Source organism: Coregonus lavaretus (genome assembly GCF_964263955.1).
Source record: "Coregonus lavaretus genome assembly, chromosome: 19".
Lineage (NCBI taxonomy): Eukaryota > Metazoa > Chordata > Actinopteri > Salmoniformes > Salmonidae > Coregonus > Coregonus lavaretus.
Window position 1 is genome coordinate 44454612 of NC_140006.1, and position 21282 is coordinate 44475893.

Sequence of the window (21282 nt, forward strand, 5' to 3'; positions counted from 1 at the left end):
AAGAGCGGCTGCTAAATGACGTAAATGTAAAGTTGGCGTTTGCTCCCGATTACTTTAGGCCTACATCACATTAAAAGTCCTGGTGTGAAAACCATTTTAAGCCGCTCTCTAAGGTTAACCAGTGGACCCAACGACGCAAATGTTAACATCTACCATAGCCTAAAATTCCATTAGTGCAGCTTATGTCATGTCATAACCAATACACAGGTCTTATACGTTCGAGTTCGATTCCCCCATCCAATAACTTTCCATTTTAAAAGGGTATTTTACCATATAATTAGGAATAGAAGACTAGAATGGACATTAACCTTCATTAATAGGATCTCTAAGGCTTTTACTTTGACAGACAGTTCCGGGACTCGTGGCCTTATTGCTTAAAGTTCTTAGCGCTACATAGAAACCGAGAAACACAGATTTGGATCAGCGTCACACAATTTGCGGATGGATTGATTATTGGATAAATCATTGAGGGAAAATGATGGCGAATGAAAAGTTCATTGTCGTGTGCACAGGTAGGCTATTAAATAATGTCAATAGACATTTGTGATGGCACTGTTGATTATAGTGTATTTTGAACTCGAATGTCTCATGTTGGTCCGGTTAATAGTTTAATGTTCTTAACTAGCAATGATAGCCTGTTTTAATTATTCTATTTGGGTTGTGTCAGTTGCGTCCTTATAGTAACGTTTCCTCTGTATGCCTCTAGTTTCTCTGACAGTTTTGTTTAGTATAGCTACGGTATCAGCCTTCGTTGAAGAGCTCGATGACACGTAAGTTATTTCTATTAATTCGAAAGACGTTGCTAGATGAATTGCTTTGATAATAATGCTGAAAGGCTACTGTAAATGTTATCTACTTTGATAACGGAATATCGAAGTAGACTGCTGTAATGCACACCTTCCTTAATAAGGCACCACTACTGCCATCTGTCCATGGTCCTTAACTATCAAGTTGATATACCAGTAGACCACCTCTTAAGGATTGTGAAAAGTTCCTAATAAAATACATTTCCATTGTATAGATTTACCAATGGTTGTTGATTTCTATTACTAATTCGCAGGTTTAAAGACACAAGAAAGCCTGATGAGATATGGCTGATTGAAGTAAGTATGGACGTGACTTTTTAAGAAAGGCCCTTATAATGATTGCGTGAAGAAGCAGTGTGTAAGTTAGGCCTACATCAAGAGAATGCAAGAGGGGACATTGAAATACATGTTCATCACGCTAGTGTGGTGTCACACAGGCACACACACACACACACACACAGGCACACACACACACACACACACACACACACGGATCCCATGCTGTATGTGCTGTAGCCAACTCTTACAGGTTGTAATGCAACAAAATATGAAAAACTCCAAGGGGGATGAATACTTTTGCAAGGCACTTTATTGTGTTTTTGTTTCAAACATGTTATATTGGAGAGTAGAAGAAGAAATGCATTACATTATGGTGATTGTGCTCCATTTGATTTGTGTCAGTTTTACGCACCCTGGTGTACCGATTGCAAGCTGTTGGACCCAGTGTGGTACGAAATCGGGGCGGAGCTGAAAAGTATAGGGTCTCCAGTCAACGTTGGCAAGGTCGATGCAGACATCCACACCAGTGAGTCCAATGATCTGATTTGTACATTAAGTTAAAAGACAGAACAAGACGAGACATAAGACGCAAACAAAAGTACATAACAGTAAAAAAAAAAAAAAGAAACAGTATGACTTCAATATAACGTGAACACAAACAGAATACAACAATGACTGCCTGGTGGAATCAGGATTATAATAAGTATTATATTGATGAGAAAGATGCTTTAAAAGAGGAAGTTGTATAGTGTATTGAAAAATAGAGGACTACAATCCAAATAATACTGGGCTAAAAAAACAACCCAATTTGGGTTCTTTGTTAACCCAGCGCTGGTTAAATATTGGACAGAACACACGCTGGGTTATTTTGACCCAGCCAGTTGACCTAGCAGTTTGTTTTGTTTTAATGTAATTATAGGTTTATTTTCAAGAGGCGTGGCTTATTAGGGGCATGGCTTTCAGATAGATCTAATTGGCCAACCGTGAGAGTAAATGTCATTCCTGTTCGTCATGTTAAGTTTACATACTGCAAATTTGAATGTTCCATACGTTTTTTGTAGCATTTTACACATTCTTCTAGAACATTAAGATGATTTATTACATATTATAATAAGGTGGTATCTAACCCAACAATGGGATGGGATTTGGATAGTTTTTTGGGGAATTCATACACTTCTGTAAGCCTCATTGAAGCTACTAAAATGTCAATATTCAACCTTAACTTCTGATAATTATACAACAGAATGCATGACCACGAATGACATTTACCCTCACAGGTGGCTAAGCACTATATGAAAGCCACACCCCTAATAAACTACGCCTCCAGGCTTCTGATCTGACCCGCTGGGTCATATCTCAATAACCCAGCACCAGTAACCCCGCATCAACAACCCAACCTTGCTCTTTTTTAAAGAAAACAACCCAAGTATCCTGGCATCCTGAGTGGCACGGCGGTCTAAGGCACTGCAACACAGTGCTAGAGCCATCACTACAGACCCGGGTTCAATCCCGGGCTGTATCACAACCGGCCATGATCTGGACTCCAATAGGGCAGCGCACAATTGGCCCAGCGTCGTCCGGGTTAGGGGAGGGTTTGGCCGGGGTAGGTCATCATTGTAGATAAGAATTTGTTCTTAACTGACTTGCCTAGTTAAATAAAGGATTTAAAAAACTGAAGTGACCTGACACATGCAACCCAGCAGTTGGGTCAACCAAACAACCCAGTGTGTTTTGGAGTGTATCTAACATGTAATCAGCCATTTGTATTTATTCTATGAATGCCTTCACAGAGCCTATTTTTTGAAAATACATATATTTTGTTATGTTCTCTCTGATTTTTTTTTTTAGATCATAAGGACTGAGATAATTGATCCAAATAATTTGTAAAATGGCTGGAAAGTTACTGTAGCAAAATGGAACACTATGGGATCCCAGAACAAAACCAAGGAAGCTTTTAGTCACTCTTCAGGCTGTACTGACCTCTACCGGATTGGTCAATATATGATATAGATACCGAATATAAATAAATCTACATATTTATACAATAATGTAATAGTATAATAATCTGGATAGCACACTTTTTATAGGCTGTGTAGTTATTCTGAAGGCAGAGGTAAATAACCCACATCGTTGACACTCATCACCACTTGACCCCTACAATACAATGATATAAAGTATAAAGGGGTCTCTGAAAAAGGTTTCTTCTTATGTTCACCGTAGAGAAAGGGTTTACCAAACGTGCGATAAGGCAACCAGTCACAGAGCGCCTCGTCAAACATAGGCCCACAGGTCCAGAATTAGGCCAGTCTGTTCGCGCACTAATAGGGCTTAGGGAAGATTTAAAAGCCCTTGCAGCCATTCCAACGGCGTGTGTGTACTTGTGTGTGTACTTGTGTGTGTAGATACATGTGTTTTGTGCAACATATGGTAAGCCATGCCAACCAGATGGGCTAACAGCGTAGTGAGTTATTACATCTTCAAATCCCCTGTTATCTGGTCCTGTATGAGAGAGTGGACTAGTTAGCTATTCTCTCTCTCTCTCTCTCTCTCTCTCTCTCTCTCTCTCTCTCTCTCTCTCTCTCTCTCTCTCTCTCTCTCTCTCTCTCTCTCTCTCTCTCTCTCTCTCTCTCTCTCTCTCTCTCTCTCTCTCTCTCTCTCTCTCTCTCTCTCTCTTCAAATCCCCTGTTATCTGGTCCTGTATGAGAGAGTGGACTAGTTAGCAATTCTCTCTCTCTCTCTCTCTCTCTCTCTCTCTCTCTCTCTCTCTCTCTCTCTCTCTCTCTCTCTCTTCAAATCCCCTGTTATCTGGTCCTGTATGAGAGAGTGGACTAGTTAGCTATTCTCTCTCTCTCACTCTCTCTCTCTCTCTCTCTCTCTCTCTCTCTCTCTCTCTCTCTCTCTCTCTCTCTCTCTCTCTCTCTCTCTCTTCAAATCCCCTGTTATCTGGTCCTGTATGAGAGAGTGGACTAGTTAGCTATTCTCTCTCTCTCTCTCTCTCTCTCTCTCTCTCTCTCTCTCTCTCTCTCTCTCTCTCTCTCTCTCTCTCTCTCTCTCTCTGTGTGCTTAAATTGACAGCAGAAATATTTTTGTACATATCTTTTACATTTGTGTTTCAGGTTTCGCAAAAGAGTTTCGAGTTACTGACTATCCCGCTATAAAGATGTGAGTTGTGCACTTCTCAGCTGTATTTTCTAAAACATTGTTGGTAAATGTAGATCTGAAGTGTGCCCTACGGAACACACAACCCAGTTCTTCTAACTAACCTATCTCTGTTGGATAGGTTGAAGGATGACTTGAAATACACCTACAGAGGTCCTAGAACCAAGGATGGCATCATGGAGTTTGCAGAGAGAGTATCTGGGTAAGACTGAGGATGGCGTCATGGAGTTTGCAGAGAGAGCATCTGGGTAAGGCTGAGGATGGCATCATGGAGTTTGCAGAGAGAGTATCTGGGTAAGACTGAGGATGGCATCATGGAGTTTGCAGAGAGAGCATCTGGGTAAGACTGAGGATGGCAGCATGGAGTTTGCAGAGAGAGCATCTGGGTAAGGCGTCATGGAGTTTGCAGAGAGAGCATCTGGGTAAGACTGAGGATGGCAGCATGGGGATACCTAGTCAGTTGTACAACTGAACGCATTCAACTGAAAGGTGTCTTCTGCATTTAACCCAACCCCTCTGAATCAGAGAGGTGCGGAGGGCTGCCTTAATCGACATCCATGTCTTCGGCACCCGGGTAACAGTGGGTTAACTGCCTTGCTCAGGGGAAGAACTACAGATTTTTACCTTGTCAGCTCGGGAATTCGATCCAGCAACCTTTCGGTTACTGGCCCAACGCTCGTACCCGCCAGGCTACCTGCCACCCAGTTGGGATGGCATCATGGAGTTTGCAGAGAGAGTATCTGGGTAAGACTGAGGATGGAAGTTGATGCTCCTTGTCTGCAAAAATATAGTTTTGTAGTTCTTAAAAAGGCTCTGTGATATTTGGTTACATTTCTCCAGCCCTATCCCTCAGCTTTATAGCAAACCAAGAGGCGGACCTATATTCCCCTGCCCTTATACACATATATTTACAGGTAGAATACAATGGAAAATAACAGAATAAAATAGAAAGTACCCACTGGGCACACACTGGTTGAATCAACATTGTTTCCACGTCGTTTCAATGAATTTACGTTGAACAAACCTGGAATAGACGTTGAATTGACGTCTGTGCCCAGTGGCTAGGCTATATTTTTCCCGAACAAACTATTGAGTGTCGCGAGTGCTCACGTGTGGAACGTGTGGAACAGCGGTTATTCTACAAAAAATGAGTATTTTGAAACGGTTATATATATTTTTTGCATCGTTTTTACTAGGCCAGCGGCTTCAGCATTTTTACTGAGTTGTATTGCTATGCTATGATTGCTTAATATTTTAGCTAATTTGCAGCATTCTAATTAGCTAACTTTTTGTCCCTGGTGAAGGTCAGATTGACCTCTGTGGAAATTCTCCATGTACGTTCATTTGACTTTGGATGTTACAATGGCATGAAACTGTTTTGTTCTATGTTTAATCTTTGTATTTTTAAAAGCACAAAACAACAACACAAAATGATATGAATTTCCACAAAATACATTTAGATTAGATTTTAGTCATTTAGCAGACGCTCTTATCCAGAGTGACTTACAGGAGCAATTAGGGTTAAGTGCCTTGCTCAAGGGCACATTGACAGATTTTTCACCTAGTCGGCTCGGGGATTAGAACCAGCTCTTTACCACTAAGCTACCAAATACAGTAGCTTATCGTCTTATTTGAGTATTTACAGTCAATGGCTTTTGGATAACTCAATAGCCTACGTTTTATGACTGATTACAATTTACATTTGGTGTCCTGAGATTTCGTATGAAATATTTTAACATAACAAATGCATTCATTTTGCAATTTATGATGTATTATGGAATATTTACACAAAATGAAATATCAAAAGGTCTGAATGACCATCATGTAATTCCGGCGTTTTGAGCATTACCAGAGTTATATTATATAGGACTATATATAATATTAATAATAATTACCAGAGTATGTATCAACAGTAAGGGCAGGATTGACTAAGCGTGTGCAAAATTTGCTCCCAATTATTTTCAGGGTGAAATGAAAAATATAAATGAAAAACATAAAAGTGTGTTCACCAGGAAATTTATCTTTATTTACACTTTGTCACTTTACCCTTGAACGTTTTTACATCTGGCCAGAAGTTTGTAAACATCATTTGGGTATGAGTTGACAGATTATGAAGTTTAAAAAAAAATAAGGTTTTCATTGAACAGTTACATTATGATATACTGTACTCCCTCCATCTCCGCCCATCCATCTGTCCATCTCTCTCCATCTCTCTCCCCATCCCTCCTTTGTTTAAGACCTGTGGTGAGATCACTGCCAAGCCAGCTGTTGTTTCAGAATGTTATGAGTAGACATGACGTACTCTTTGTCTACGTTGGTGGGCCGTCCGACTTGAAGGTATGAGTACACCATGCGCATTAAACACGCAAGCACACACACACACACACACACACACAGGCACACACACGAACGCACGGACACACATACACACATGGGACACAATAACCAAATGTTTATTTTGGTATCTTTGTCATAGCCTGTCTGAGGTTTCCTCCTTTTCTCTCCCCCCCCCCAAGGAGAAGTACTTATCTGTAGCCAAGGAATTGATTGTTCATACCTACTTCTTCTCTGCTGCAAGGAACATTTTACCCAAGGTACATTTTGGAAATTAAGTTATGTATACACAGTGCATTCGGAAAGTATTCATACCCCTAGACTTTTTCCACATAATGTTACGTTATCTTAATTATCTAAAATTGATAAAATTATTTTTTCCCTCATCAATCTACACACAATACACCATAATGACAAAGCGAAAAAAGGTTTTTAGAAAAAATGTAACATTTATTACAAATTAAAAACAGAAATACCTTATTTACATAAGTATTCAGACCCTTTGCTATGAGACTCGAAATTGAGCTCAGGTGCATCCCGTTTCCATTGACACAATCCTGTCTCTGATCTCTACAGACAATTCCTTCGACCTCATGGCTTGGTTTTTGCTCTGACATGCACTGTCAGCTGTGGGACCTTATATAGACAGGTGTGTGCCTTACCAAATCATGTCCAATCAATTGAATTTACTACAGGTGGACTCCAATCAAGTTGTAGAAACATCTCAAGGATGATCAATGGAAACAGGATGCACCTGAGCTCAATTTCGGGTCTCATAGCAAAGGGTCTGAATACTTATGTAAATATGGTATTTCTGTTTTTTATTTTTTATACATTTGCTAAAATTTATAAAAACGTGTTTTCGCTTTGTCATTATGGGGTATTGTGTGTAGATTGATGAGGGAAAAAAAAAAAGTCATACATTTTAGAATAAGGCTGTAACGTAACAAAATGTGGAAAAAGGGAAGGGGTCTGAATACTTTCCGAATGTGCTGCATATTAGGGCAGGGTTTCCATAACTTGGTCCTGCTTCAATCATATCTTCCCAAAGTTAATGAGGTATTGTTTTTCTTTTCTGGTCATTCTCAGGCAGTTACTCTCGAGGAATACCCGGCTGTGGCAGTGTTCAAGGATGGCACTTACTTCCTTTATGATGGTAAAAGACCAGAGTTGCATTACAATCCCAAGCGGGAAAAAATACTTTATTCATATATTTGTAATTTATAGAAGTATGTCAGTGATAAATATTTATTTGTATATTTAAAATGATCTAAATTGGAACAGCTTTAAATATATTTAATACATTAAATGTCCACTATAAGTGTTTATTAGGATTTGAGTATATTAAATGTTTTTTAAATGATCTCAATTGGGACACTTTTTTTGTACTTAAATACATTCTTAGTATATTAGATAAAGAACAAAACAAATATTATTTGAATATTCTTTTGGTATGTTATATGTATATTTCTCATAAATGTGTAATATACAAAAATTCTAATTCACTATAAATGTAAGTTTGATGTAGATGATCAATCAATGTCATTATATTATTAGTATGCTAGCATGATCAATTAAATGCTATTTGAAAATATAATTCCTATACTCTTTATGAAGAAAGTGTACTTACAATGTGTTACAAGTATACTTTTACTCATTAACCACATTGGCTATTGTAATTAGCAACATTAAGGTTACCTTGATTGAACAAGATATCCTCTTACCGACGGTTACTCACAAAGTAGTTGTGGCTTGAGTGGCAGTTTCAAACTAAAGTAATTGATAAATGTGCACCAGTGTAATTTCACACTTTAGTTGTTTACATTACGGTGATAAATTATGATTTAAAAAAATTAATATGCAATTAAATAACTCAATATTAGGAAGGTGTTCTTCATGTTTTGTACACTCAGTGTATACTTATAGTGTACTTGATCACGAAAATAATTTAATTTAAAAAAACAATGCTTCAACTTAAAAACAACTTCAAGTTTATTTTGAACGAATATACTAAATAACAATGAAAGCGTATGAAATTGAAGTACACTTTTAATAAGCTAATTGAAGTGAAATTATAGTATATGCATAGTATTCCTAAAAAGGATTGGACCCTTTTTTTCAATTGACGCCTAAAATGACATACCCAAATCTAACTGCCTGTAGCTCAGGACCTGAAGCAAGGATATGCATATTCTTGATACCATTAGAAAGGAAACACTTTGAAGTTTGTGGAAATGTGAAATTAATGTAGGAAAATATAACACATTAGATCTGGTAAAAGATAATACAATCAAGTCTGCCCAAATGTGCTGAATTGGTCAATTGATACATTTTCAAGTACTTAACTATAGAAAACGTACAAAAATGATATGGTAATACAAAATGTAAGTTTACACACTCCCAGGAATGTCATACATGATGGATCATTAGCTTATACACTAACTTTCACACATCTAGATGGCCGGGTGGGGTGGGTGTGGAGCCAGAGACTGCAGGGGTTCAAACTGTAGAACCCAGTTCCTACATTTGGATATAAAAATGGATTTTATCAAGCAAAACTATGCTACATTTTATCTCTGGGACCCTTAGGATGACAAATCAGAGCAAGATTACTGAATGTACACTACCGTTTCAAAAGTTTGGGGTCACTTAGAAATATCCTTGTTTTCCATGAAAACATACATGAAATGAGTTTGAATAGGAAATATAGCAAAATGAATAGGAAATGTAGAGGTTAGAAATGAATAGGAAATGTAAAGGTTAGAAATAATGATTTTTCATTGAAATAATAATTGTGTCCTTCAAACTTTGCTTTCGCCAAAGAATCCTCAATTTGCAGCAATTACAGCCTGCAGACCTTTGGCATTCTAGTTGTCAATTTGTTGAGGTAATCTGAAGAGATTTCACCCCATGCTTCCTGAAGGACCTCCCACAAGTTGGATTGGCTTGATGGGCACTTCTTACGTACCATACGGTCAAGCTGCTCCCACAACAGCTCAATAGGGTTGAGATCCGGTGACTGTGCTGGCCACTCCTTATAGACAGAACACCAGCTGACTGCTTCTTCCCTAAATAGTTATTGCATAGTTTGGAGCTGTGCTTTGGGTCATTGTCCTGTTGTAGGAGGAAATTGGCTCCAATCAAGCGCCGTCCACAGGGTATGGCATGGCGTTGCAAAATGGAGTGATAGCCTTCCTTCTTCAAGATCCCTTTTATCCTGTACAAATCTCCCACTTTATCACCACCAAAGCACCCCCAGACCCTCACATTGCCTCCACCATGCTTGACAGATGGCATCAAGCACTCCTCCAGCATCTTTTTATTTGGTCTGTGTCTCACAAATGTTCTTCTTTGTGATCCGAACACCTCAAACTTCGATTCGTCTGTCATAACACTTTTCCCCAATCTTCCTCTGTCCAGTGTTCTTTTGCCCATCTTAATCTTTTATTTTTATTGGCCAGTCTGAGATATGGCTTTTTCTTTGCAACTCTGCCTAGAAGGTCAGCATCCCGGAGTCGCCTCTTCACTGTTGACGTTGAGACTGGTGTTTTGCGGGTACTATTTAATGAAGCTGCCAGTTGAGGACCTGTGAGGCGTCTGTTTCTCAAACTAGACACTCTAATGTATTTGTCCTCTTGCTCAGTTGTGCACCGGGGCCTCCCACTCCTCTTTCTATTCTGGTTAGAGCCAGTTTGCACTGTTCTGTGAAGGGAGTAGGACATAGCGTTGTACGAGATCTTCAGTGTCTTGGCAATTTCTCGCATGGAATAGCCTTCATTTCTCAGAACAAGAATAGACTGACGAGTTTCAGTAGAAAGTTATTTCTTTCTGGCCATTTTGAGCCTGTAATCAAACCCACAATTGCTGATGCTTCAGATACTCAACTAGTCTCAAGAAGGCCAGTTTTATTGCTTCTTTAATCAGCACAACAGTTTTCAGCTGTGCTAACATAATTGCAAAAGGTTTTCTAATGATCAATTAGCCTTTTAAAATGATAAACTTAGCAAACACAACGTGCCATTGGAACACAGGACTGATGGTTGCTGATAATGGGCCTCTGTACGTCTATGTAGATATTCCATTAAAAACCAGCCGTTTCCTACTGCAATAGCCATTTACAACATTAACAATGTCTACACTGTATTTCTGATCAATTTTATGTTATTTTAATGGACAAAAAAAATTGCTTTTCTTTCGAAAACAATGGCTTTTCTAAGTGACCCCAAACTTTTGAACGGTAGTGTAAGTGCATTATTTACCTTCAGAGGTGAATGTATCAAACCAGTTGCCGTGATACGGTTTTTGTTGTTGTGCACTCTCCTCAAACAATATCATGGTATTTTTTTCACTGCAATAGCTACTGTAAATTGGACAGTGCAGTTAGATTAACAGGAATTTAAGCTTTCTGCTGATATAAGACGTGTCTATGTCCTGGAAAGTTTGCTGTTACTTACAACAGTCACGCTAATCACATTAGCGCACGTTAGCTCAACCGTCCCGTATACATTTACATTTTAGTCATTTAGCAGACGCTCTTATCCAGAGCGACTTACAGTTAGTGAATACATATATATATATTGTGGTCCTCTGTAGCTCAGCTGGTAGAGCACGGCGCTTGTAACGCCAAGGTAGTGGGTTCGATCCCCGGGACCACCCATACACAAAAATGTATGCACGCATGACTGTAAGTCGCTTTGGATAAAAGCGTCTGCTAAATGGCATATTATTATATTATTATATTATATTTTTTTTATACTGGCCCCCCGTGGGAATCGAACCCACAACCCTGGTGTTGCAAACGCCATGCTCTATCAACTGAGCTACATCCCTGCCGGCCATTCCCTCCCCTACCCTGGACGAATTGTGCGCCGCCCATGAGTCTCCCGGTCGCGGCCGGCTGCGACAGAGCCTGGATTCGAACCAGGATCTCTAGTGGCACAGTTAGCACTGCGATGCAGTGCCTTAGACCACTGCGCCACCAGACACCGATCCCATAGAGGTTAAAGATATACTAGAAAAGTACACCTCGTATTTGAAGTATAATATATGAATTTGTTTTTTTCGCTTGGGATTCTTGTCCTTCACCCGGAAGTGTCCACTCATTCACTCCCCGCTAATGAATTTAAACGCATTGGATTGGTGTAAGTGCAACCATGGCCAGAAGGAGTTTTCACCATTTTCCTCAATCCAATCTTTCTAAATCCATGAAGGAGAAGAAGGGTAGATCATCGGACCACAGCCCTAGAACATAGTCATCTACAATTTTGTTGAAGGGATTGTTCACAATAAAATTGTTAATTATAGACAGGTTAGTTGTTTAGCAACAAAACCGACGTGCGGGCAACTATGGGGCAAAACAGACGGTGTTGGCTTAGATGGTTGACAACATGTGAACTATATTTTGTCTACATTGTTTATTGAAAACATACAGTGCATTTGGAAAGTATTCAGACACCTTTACTTTTTCCACATTTTGTTACGTTACAGCCTTATTCTAAAATTGATTAAATTGTTTTTTCCCCTCATCAAAGCAAAAACATTTTTTGCAACTTTATTAAAAATAAAAAACTTAAATATCACATTTACATACTCGTATTCAGACCCTTTACTCAGTACTTTGTTAAAGCATCTTTTGCAGCAATTACAGCCTCAAGTATTCTTGGGCATGACTCTACAAGCTTGGCACACCTGTATTTGGGGAGTTTCTCCTGTTTTTCTCTGCAGATCCTCTCAAGCTCTGTCAGGTTGGATGGGGAGTGTCGCTGCACAGCTATTTTCAGGTCTCTTCAGAGATGTTTGATCGGGTTCATGTCCGGGCTCTGGCTGGGCCACTCAAGGACATTCAGAGACTTGTCCTGAAGCCACTCCTGCATTGTCTTGGCTGTTTACTTAAGAGTCGTTGTCCTGTTGGAAGGTGAACCTTCGCCCCAGTCTGAGTTCCTGAGCCCTCTGGAGAAGGTTTTCATTAAGGATCGCTCTGTACTTTGCTCCGTTCATCTTTCCCTCTATCCTGACTAGTCTCCCAGTCCCTGCTGCTGAAAAACATCCCTACAGCATGATGCTGCCACCATCATGCTTCACCGTAGGGATGGTGCCAGGTTTCCTCCAGACGAGACGATTGGCATTCAGGCCAAAGAGTTCAATCTTGGTTTCATCAGACCAGAGATTCATGTTTCTCATGGTCTGAGTCCTTTAGGTGCCTTTTGGCAAACTCCAAGCGGGCTGTCATGTGCCTTTTACTGAGGAGTGGCTTCCGTCTGGCCACTCTACCATAAAGGCCTGATTGGTGGAGTGTCGCAGAGATGATTGTCCTTCTGGAAGGTTCTCCCATCTCCACAGAGGAACTCTGGAGCTCTGTCAGAGTGACCATCGGGTTCTTGGTCACCTCACTGACCAAGGCCCTTCCCCGATTGCTCAGTTTGGCCGGGCGGCCAACTTTAGGAAGAGTCTTGGTGGTTCCAAACTTCTTCCATTTAAAAATGATGGAGGCCACTGTGTTCATGGGGACCTTCAATGCTGCAGAACTTTTTTGTTACCCTTCCCCAGATCTGTGCCTCGACACAATCCTGTCTCGGAGCTCTACGGACAATTCCTTTGACCTCATGGCTTGGTTTTTGCTCTGACATGCACTGTCAATTGTGGGACCTTATATAGACAAGTGTGTGCCTTTCCAAATCATGTCCAATCAATTGAATTTACCACAGGTGGACTCCAATCAAGTTGTAGAAACATCTCAAGGAGGATCAATGGAAACAGGATGCACCTGAGCTCAATTTCGAGTCTCATAGCAAAGGGTCTGAATACTTATGTAAATAAGGTATTTCTGTTTTTTGCACAATGACCACTTGTTGTCTCTCAAGTACATCGTTACAGTTGTTGGTTAGCTAGCTAGTGAACTTTAGCCATTAGCATAGACATGATATCAGTTAAAACACCTCAAAACAAGACATGGTATCAAGAACAAGATGAAAGTAGCTGAAACGAGTCATGATTCCCCACATGGCAGTTTCTTGTCATTGCTGGTAGCTATCTGACAATCCAGAATCACAACAAATCACGGACTTCTACCCAATGGAAGTGACCACATAGCTTTCGTGACGTTGTCAGCGAACATATCTATACCTAGGCTGTTGTTGATCAAGCAATAACGTTTTTAAGTGCATTTTCAGGTTGTTTAGTCACTCTCAGCAGCCTCTGGTTAACATTATTATTCTCAGACTAGAAACTCTCTGTTGTTCTTTGTCTTGTCTCTTAGAACAACAGGATGGGGACCTCACATCATGGATCAATAGAGAACGATTCCTCAATTACCTCCCGATTGACAGCTACACCTTGTATGCAATGGGAGATACAGGTTTGTTACACTCTCTCACGCACACACACACACAGACACGCACACGCACACGCACACACACAGACATACACACACACAGACACACAGACACACACACACACACACACACACACAGACACACAGACACACACACGCACACACACAGACACACACACACACACACACATACACGCACACGCACACACACAGACACACACAAACACACACACACACACACTGCAAACATGGTAGATGATGTGCTTTACTAGTAAATAGAACATATGTCTCTGTGTGTCTACTTGTCTGCCACAAGGGGGCAGGCAACAGTGTCCAATAGTCAGAGAGTGTATGACTAGTGCATTACATTGCTAATCATTCTTACAGGGTGTGGCTTTAATGAGTCAAGCAGAAATAAAAGTCTCTGTGAATGATGGTTATGAAGTGATGTTAAATGAGTGTTCCTCCGTGTCTGGAAATGTCTTGGTGTTTTATGTGCGTTCCACACCATAAGAAATGTTTTGGTGTTATATGTGCGTTCCACACCATAAGAAATGTTTTGGTGTTATATGTGCGTTCCACACCATAAGAAATGTTTTGGTGTTTTATGTGCGTTCCACACCATAAGAAATGTTTTGGTGTTATATGTGCATTCCACACCATAAGAAATGTTTTGGTGTTTTATGTGCGTTCCACACCATAAGAAATGTTTTGGTGTTATATGTGCGTTCCACACCATAAGACATTTTTTGGTGTTATATGTGCGTTCCACACCATAAGAAATGTTTTGGTGTTATATGTGCGTTCCACACCATGAGAAATGTTTTGGTGTTATATGTGCGTTCCACACCATAAGACATTTTTTGGTGTTATATGTGCGTTCCACACCATAAGAAATGTTTTGGTGTTATATGTGCGTTCCACACCATGAGAAATGTTTTGGTGTTATATGTGCGTTCCACACCATAAGAAATGTTTTGGTGTTATATGTGCGTTCCACACCATAAGAAATGTCTTGGTGTTATATGTGCGTTCCACACCATAAGAAATGTTTTGGTGTTTTATGTGCGTTCCACACCATAAGAAATGTCTTGGTGTTATATGTGCGTTCCACACCATAAGAAATGTTTTGGTGTTATATGTGCGTTCCACACCATAAGAAATGTTTTGGTGTTACAGTGGGGAAAAAAAGTATTTAGTCAGCCACCAATTGTGCAAGTTCTCCCACTTAAAAAGATGAGAGAGGCCTGTAATTTTCATAATAGGTACACGTCAACTATGACAGACAAATTGAGAAAAAAAAATCCAGAAAATCACATTGTAGGATTTTTAATGAATTTATTTGCAAATTATGGTGGAAAATAAGTATTTGGTCACCTACAAACAAGCAAGATTTCTGGCTCTCACAGACCTGTAACTTCTTCTTTAAGAGGCTCCTCTGTCCTCCACTCGTTACCTGTATTAATGGACCTGTTTGAACTTGTTATCAGTATAAAAGACACCTGTCCACAACCTCAAACAGTCACACTCCAAACTCCACTATGGCCAAGACCAAAGAGCTGTCAAAGGACACCAGAAACAAAATGGTAGACCTTCACCAGGCCGGGAAGACTGAATCTGCAATAGGTAAGCAGCTTGGTTTGAAGAAATCAACTGTGGGAGCAATTATTAGGAAATGGAATACATACAAGACCACTGATAATCTCCCTCGATCTGGGGCTCCACGCAAGATCTCACCCCGTGGGGTCAAAATGATCACAAGAACGGTGAGCTAAAATCCCAGAACCACACGGGGGGACCTAGTGAATGACCTGCAGAGAGCTGGGACCAAAGTAACAAAGCCTACCATCAGTAACACACTACGCCGCCAGGGACTCAAATCCTGAGTGTCCCCCTACTTAAGCCAGTACATGTCCAGGGTCGTCTGAAGTTTGCTAGAGTGCATTTGGATGATCCAGAAGAGGATTGGGAGAATGTCATATGGTCAGATGAAACCAAAATATAACTTTTTGGTAAAAACTCAACTCGTCGTGTTTGGAGGACAAAGAATGCTGAGTTGCATCCAAAGAACACCATACCTACTGTGAAGCATGGGGGTGGAAACATCATGCTTTGGGGCTGTTTTTCTGCAAAGGGACCAGGACGACTGATCCGTGTAAAGGAAAGAATGAATGGGGCCATGTATCGTGAGATTTTGAGTGAAAACCTCCTTCCATCAGCAAGGGCATTGAAGATGAAACGTGGCTGGGTCTTTCAGCATGACAATGATCCCAAACACACCGCCCGGGCAACGAAGGAGTGGCTTCGAAAGAAGCATTTCAAGGTCCTGGAGTGGCCTAGCCAGTCTCCAGATCTCAACCCCATAGAAAATCTTTGGAGGGAGTTGAAAGTCTGTGTTGCCCAGCTACAGCCCCAAAACATCACTGCTCTAGAGGAGATCTGCATGGAGGAATGGGCCAAAATACCAGCAACAGTGTGTGAAAACCTTGTGAAGACTTACAGAAAACGTTTGACCTGTGTCATTGCCAACAAAGGGTATATAACAAAGTATTGAGAAACTTTTGTTATTGACCAAATACTTATTTTCCACCATAATTTGCAAATAAATTCATAAAAAATCCTACAATGTGATTTTCTTGATTTTTTTTCTCATTTTGTCTGTCATAGTTGACGTGTACCTATGATGAAAATTACAGGCCTCTCTCATCTTTTTATGTGGGAGAACATGCACAATTGGTGGCTGACTAAATACTTTTTTTCCCCACTGTATATGTGCGTTCCACACCATAAGAAATGTCTTGGTGTTATATGTGCGTTCCACACCATAGGAAATGTTTTGGTGTTTTATGTGCGTTCCACACCATAAGAAATGTTTTGGTGTTTTATGTGCGTTCCACACCATAAGAAATGTTTTGGTGTTTTATGTGCGTTCCACACCATAAGAAATGTTTTGGTGTTTTATGTGCGTTCCACACCATAAGAAATGTCTTGGTGTTATATGTGCGTTCCACACCATAAGACATGTTTTGGTGTTTTAGGCAAACTGGTGGTTTTGGCTGTATTGGAGGAGAAAAACCCTACTAAGGACAGCATCCGGTATGAGCATCTCTTTTATCCCAATATAATGTTAGGGGTATTTCACCTGAATTACACATTTACCTAATATCTGTGCTACATTTAAAGTTACACATATACTTTGGCTCTCAAGTTTGTATTCACCCTTACAAATCAACTGTTGTTCCTGTGATAAATATTGCCCTCAAAACATTATATTAAACAGTCTATCCTTATTAATCAAATATTCCACCCTACCCAGTTGCAAGACCATGGTGAAAAGAGTGGCCACTGAATACAAGGACTTCTATAGCAAGTGAGTTGGTCTGAAACAGAGTGAAACAGGGATCTGAACTTGTCCGATAAGAAATTCTTGTTTTTGTTTTCTTTCGCAATATGTTTTGTTACGATGTACCCTGATGAACATGATCCTGGTGTTCTCAGAGAATTCCAGTTCGGTCACATGGAGGGGAACGAGTACATCAATGGCCTCATCATGGAGTGAGTGATCATTTCTCTTTTTCATTTCTCTTTTCTCCCCTTCTTTGATTGTCAGAAGTAGCCAGAGTTTTGGCACGAATGAATTAATACACACAATTGTCGAGTTAAGCGTAATTAGGATCTTTATTTCGGGCAACGATGTTTCTCCAGGACCTGGCCAGCCTAGTAGTACAGTGGCTTGCGAAAGTATTCACCCCCCTTGGCATTTTTCCTATTTTGTTGCCTTACAACCTGGAATTAAAATTGATTTTTTGGGGGTTTGTATCATTTGATTTACACAACATGCCTACCACTTTGAAGATGCAAAATAAGACCAAAAAACAGAAAACTTCACAGTGGGGATGTTGTTCTCAGGGTGATGAGAGGCGTTGGGTTTGCGCCAGACAAAGCTACATTTTAGTCTCATCTGACCAGAGTACCTTCTTCCATATGTTTGCGGAGTCTCCCACATGGCTTTTGGTGAACACCAAACGTGTTTGCTTATTTTTTTCTTTAAGCAATGGCTTTTTTTTGCCCACTCTTCTGTAAAGCCCAGCTCTGTGGAGTGTATGGCTTAAAGTGGTCCTATGGACAGATACTCCAATCTCCGCTGTGGAGCTTTGCAGCTCCTTCAGGGTTTTCTTTGGTCTCTTTGTTGCCTCTCTGATTACTGCCCTCCTTGCCTGGTCCGTGAGTTTTGGTGGGCGGCCCTCTCTTGGCAGGTTTGTTGTGGTGCCATATTCTTTCCATTTTTTAATAATGGATTTAATGGTGCTCTGTGGGATGTTCAAAGTTTCAGATATTTTTTATAACCCAACCCTGATCTGTACTTCTCCACAACTTTGTCCCTGACCTGTTTGGAGAGCTCCTTGGTCTTCATGGTGCCGCTTGCTTGGTGGTGTTGCAGACTCTAGGGCCTTTCAGAACAGGTGTATATATACTGAGATCATGTGACACTTAGATTGCACACAGGTGGACTTCATTTAACTAATTATGTGACTTCAGAAGGTAATTGGTTGCACCAGATCTTATGCAAGCACCACTTTTCTGTTATTTATTTTTTTAGAATTTTTTGAAACAAGGCATTATTTTCATTCCACTTCACCAATTTGGACTATTTTGTGTATGTCCATGACATGAATTCCTAATAAAAATCCATTTAAATTACAGTTTGTAATGCAACAAAATAGGAAAAAAGGGGATGAATACTTTTGCAAGGCACTGTACCTACAGTACACAGCGTGTTGACAACTAACCCTAAACCCAGTGTGTGTGTGTGTGTGTTGTCAGGGAAGTGACCATGCCGTCTATCATCGTGCTCAACATGTCTAACGATGGGTATTTCTTGCCGCCCAACAAAGTGGAGACAAAGGACCAGCTGTTGAAGTTCATCGATGGCGTGTTGAAGGGCCAGATTAAGGTCAGTCTAACTAACCTGACTAAGTCTGACCTGAGCTCAAATAGTATTTGAAATATTTTTTAAAAATATTTTACCTGCCGCAATAGAACCATTGGAATTGTCCCAAAAGAGCAGGCCCTGTCCTTTTTAGGGAGGCTCAAACAAACATTCAAAGGTTTCAAAGATTTCAAATACAGAGAATGTTCAAATATGATACATCTGATGCAATTCGTAGTGTCCAGTGAAACATTGTGTTTTACCCAAGAACATTTGAGTATTCCATGTCTTGCTTTATAATAGCCAACGTTAATCTTGTTTCAATAGTCCCAGGGAGGGAATGGATTCTATCAACGCTTTATAAGGATGGCGTTCAACACCAAAACGACTGTTACGGTAAGTCACAGATCATGTTCAAATCAAATCAAATCTAATTTTATTGGCCACATGCGCCGAATACAACAGGTGCAGACATTACAGTGAAATGCTTACTTACAGCCCTTAACCAACAGTGCATTTATTTTTAATAAAAAAGTAAAATTTAACAACAACAAAAAAGTGTTTAGAAAAAAAGAGCAGAAGTAAAATAAAATAAATAATTAACAGAGTAGCAGCAGCGTAAAAAGATGGGGTGGGGGGGCAGTGCAAATAGTCCGGGTAGCCATGATTAGCTGTTCAGGAGTCTTATGGCTTGGGGGTAGAAGCTGTTGAGAAGTCTTTTGGACCTAGACTTGGCACTCCGGTACCGCTTGCCGTGCGGTAGCAGAGAGAACAGTCTATGACTAGGGTGGCTGGAGTCTTTGACAATTTTGAGGGCCTTCCTCTGACACCGCCTGGTATAGAGGTCCTGGGTGGCAGGAAGCTTGGCCCCAGTGATGTACTGGGCCATACGCACTACCCTCTGTAGTGCCTTGCGGTCGGAGGCCAAGCAGTTGCCATACCAGGCGGTGATGCAACCAGTCAGGATGCTCTCGATGGTGCAGCTGTAGAATTTTATGAGGATCTGAGGACCCATGCCGAATCTTTTCAGTCTCCTGAGGGGGAATAGGCTTTGTCGTGCCCTCTTCACGACTGTCTTGGTGTGTTTGGACCATGATAGTTCGTTGGTGTCAAGAATGGTCCACCACACAAAGGACATCCAGCCAACTTGACACAACTGTGGGAAGCATTGGAGTCAACATCCCTGTTGAACGCGTTCGACACCTTGTAGTCCATGTCCCAACGAATTGAGTCTGTTCTGAGAGCAAAAGGGGGTGCAACTCAATATTGTTCCTAATGTTTTGGACACTCAGTGTCATTTTGTTAGCCATCAGTAAAATGCTCTTTCAGGAGGTGGTGTGTTTTCACTATGTTAAGGTTTGCTGAGCATTGTTAGTGTCTCTCTGTCTCTCTGTCTCTGTCTCTCTCTCTCTCTCTCTTTCTCTCTCTCTCTCTGTCTCTGTCTCTGTCTCTGTCTCTGTCTCTGTCTCTCTCTCTGTCTCTGTCTCTCTCTCCCTCTACTCCCCCCCCCCCTCTCTCCACCCTCTCTCTCTCTCTCTCTCTCTCTCTCTCTCTCTCTCTCTCTCTCTCTCTCTCAATTAAATTAAATTCAAGGGGCTTTATTGGCATGGGAAACATGTGTTAACATTGCCAAAGCAAGTGCAATAGATAATAAACCAAAGTGAAATAAACAATAAAAAGTTAACAGTAAATATTACACTCACACAAGTTCCAAAAGAATAAAGACATTTCAAATGTCATATTATGTCTATATACAGTGTTATAATGATGTGCAAACAGTAAAGTACAAAAATAAAAATAAAAATACTCTCTCTCTCTCTCTCTCTCTCTCAGATTATATTTACCAAAGCGCCCCTTCTGGGCATCTTTCTGGTCTTTGTTTTTGGCTTTGTGGGGAGTACCTTCTGTTACATCCTGTACAAGACCTGTCACATAGTGAGATCGAGAATGAAGGATGCGGAACCAATCACTGGAGAGAGGGAGGAGCCAAATCAACTCAAAGGTCCCGGGAGAGACAAGAAGACGAAAAAGAAGAATCCTGCAGAAAAGAAGGCAGATTAAGTATGAAACTGACGGCTGACCATCTGACCTTCTGACCTTTTGACCTTCTGACTTTTTGACCTTTTTCTATTGAGCTGCCCTCTTGGCCACGTTTCCCTAATAAAATAGGTATTCTAACCTCAAAGGGACTTCCTGGATAAATAAAGGTTAAATATAAATACATCTAAATAAACCCCTAGCCCAGTGGTTCCCAAACTAGGGGGCGCGACCCCATGTGGGGTCGCCTAATATGAAAATGGGGTCACTGCGGAGGAGTTTTGGTTCCTGACTCAAAGGGAATACCCTGCCGTCTCCATCTGAGCATTAATGCCGCGTTCAAAACAACTGGGAACTCGGAACTGGGAACTTGGAAATCTCTGAATTCCGACTTCAGTGCGTTCACG

General features: G+C 40.6%; 1 protein-coding gene across 1 annotated transcript; it reads left to right on the forward strand.

Moving 5' to 3' along the window:
* Positions 1-478: 478 nt before the first annotated feature.
* LOC311146330 (protein disulfide-isomerase tmx3a-like) lies at positions 479-20899 on the forward strand (the record flags this gene model as incomplete). Its single annotated transcript, XM_084182816.1, has 16 exons — positions 479-512; positions 707-770; positions 1061-1103; positions 1488-1611; positions 4202-4247; positions 4366-4446; positions 6482-6581; positions 6761-6838; positions 7668-7734; positions 13834-13932; positions 16947-17004; positions 17225-17278; positions 17407-17463; positions 18733-18862; positions 19166-19234; positions 20672-20899. The coding sequence occupies 16 exons, from the start codon at positions 479-481 to the stop codon at positions 20897-20899; spliced, it is 1332 nt and encodes a 443-aa protein (XP_084038942.1).
* Positions 20900-21282: the final 383 nt, after the last annotated feature.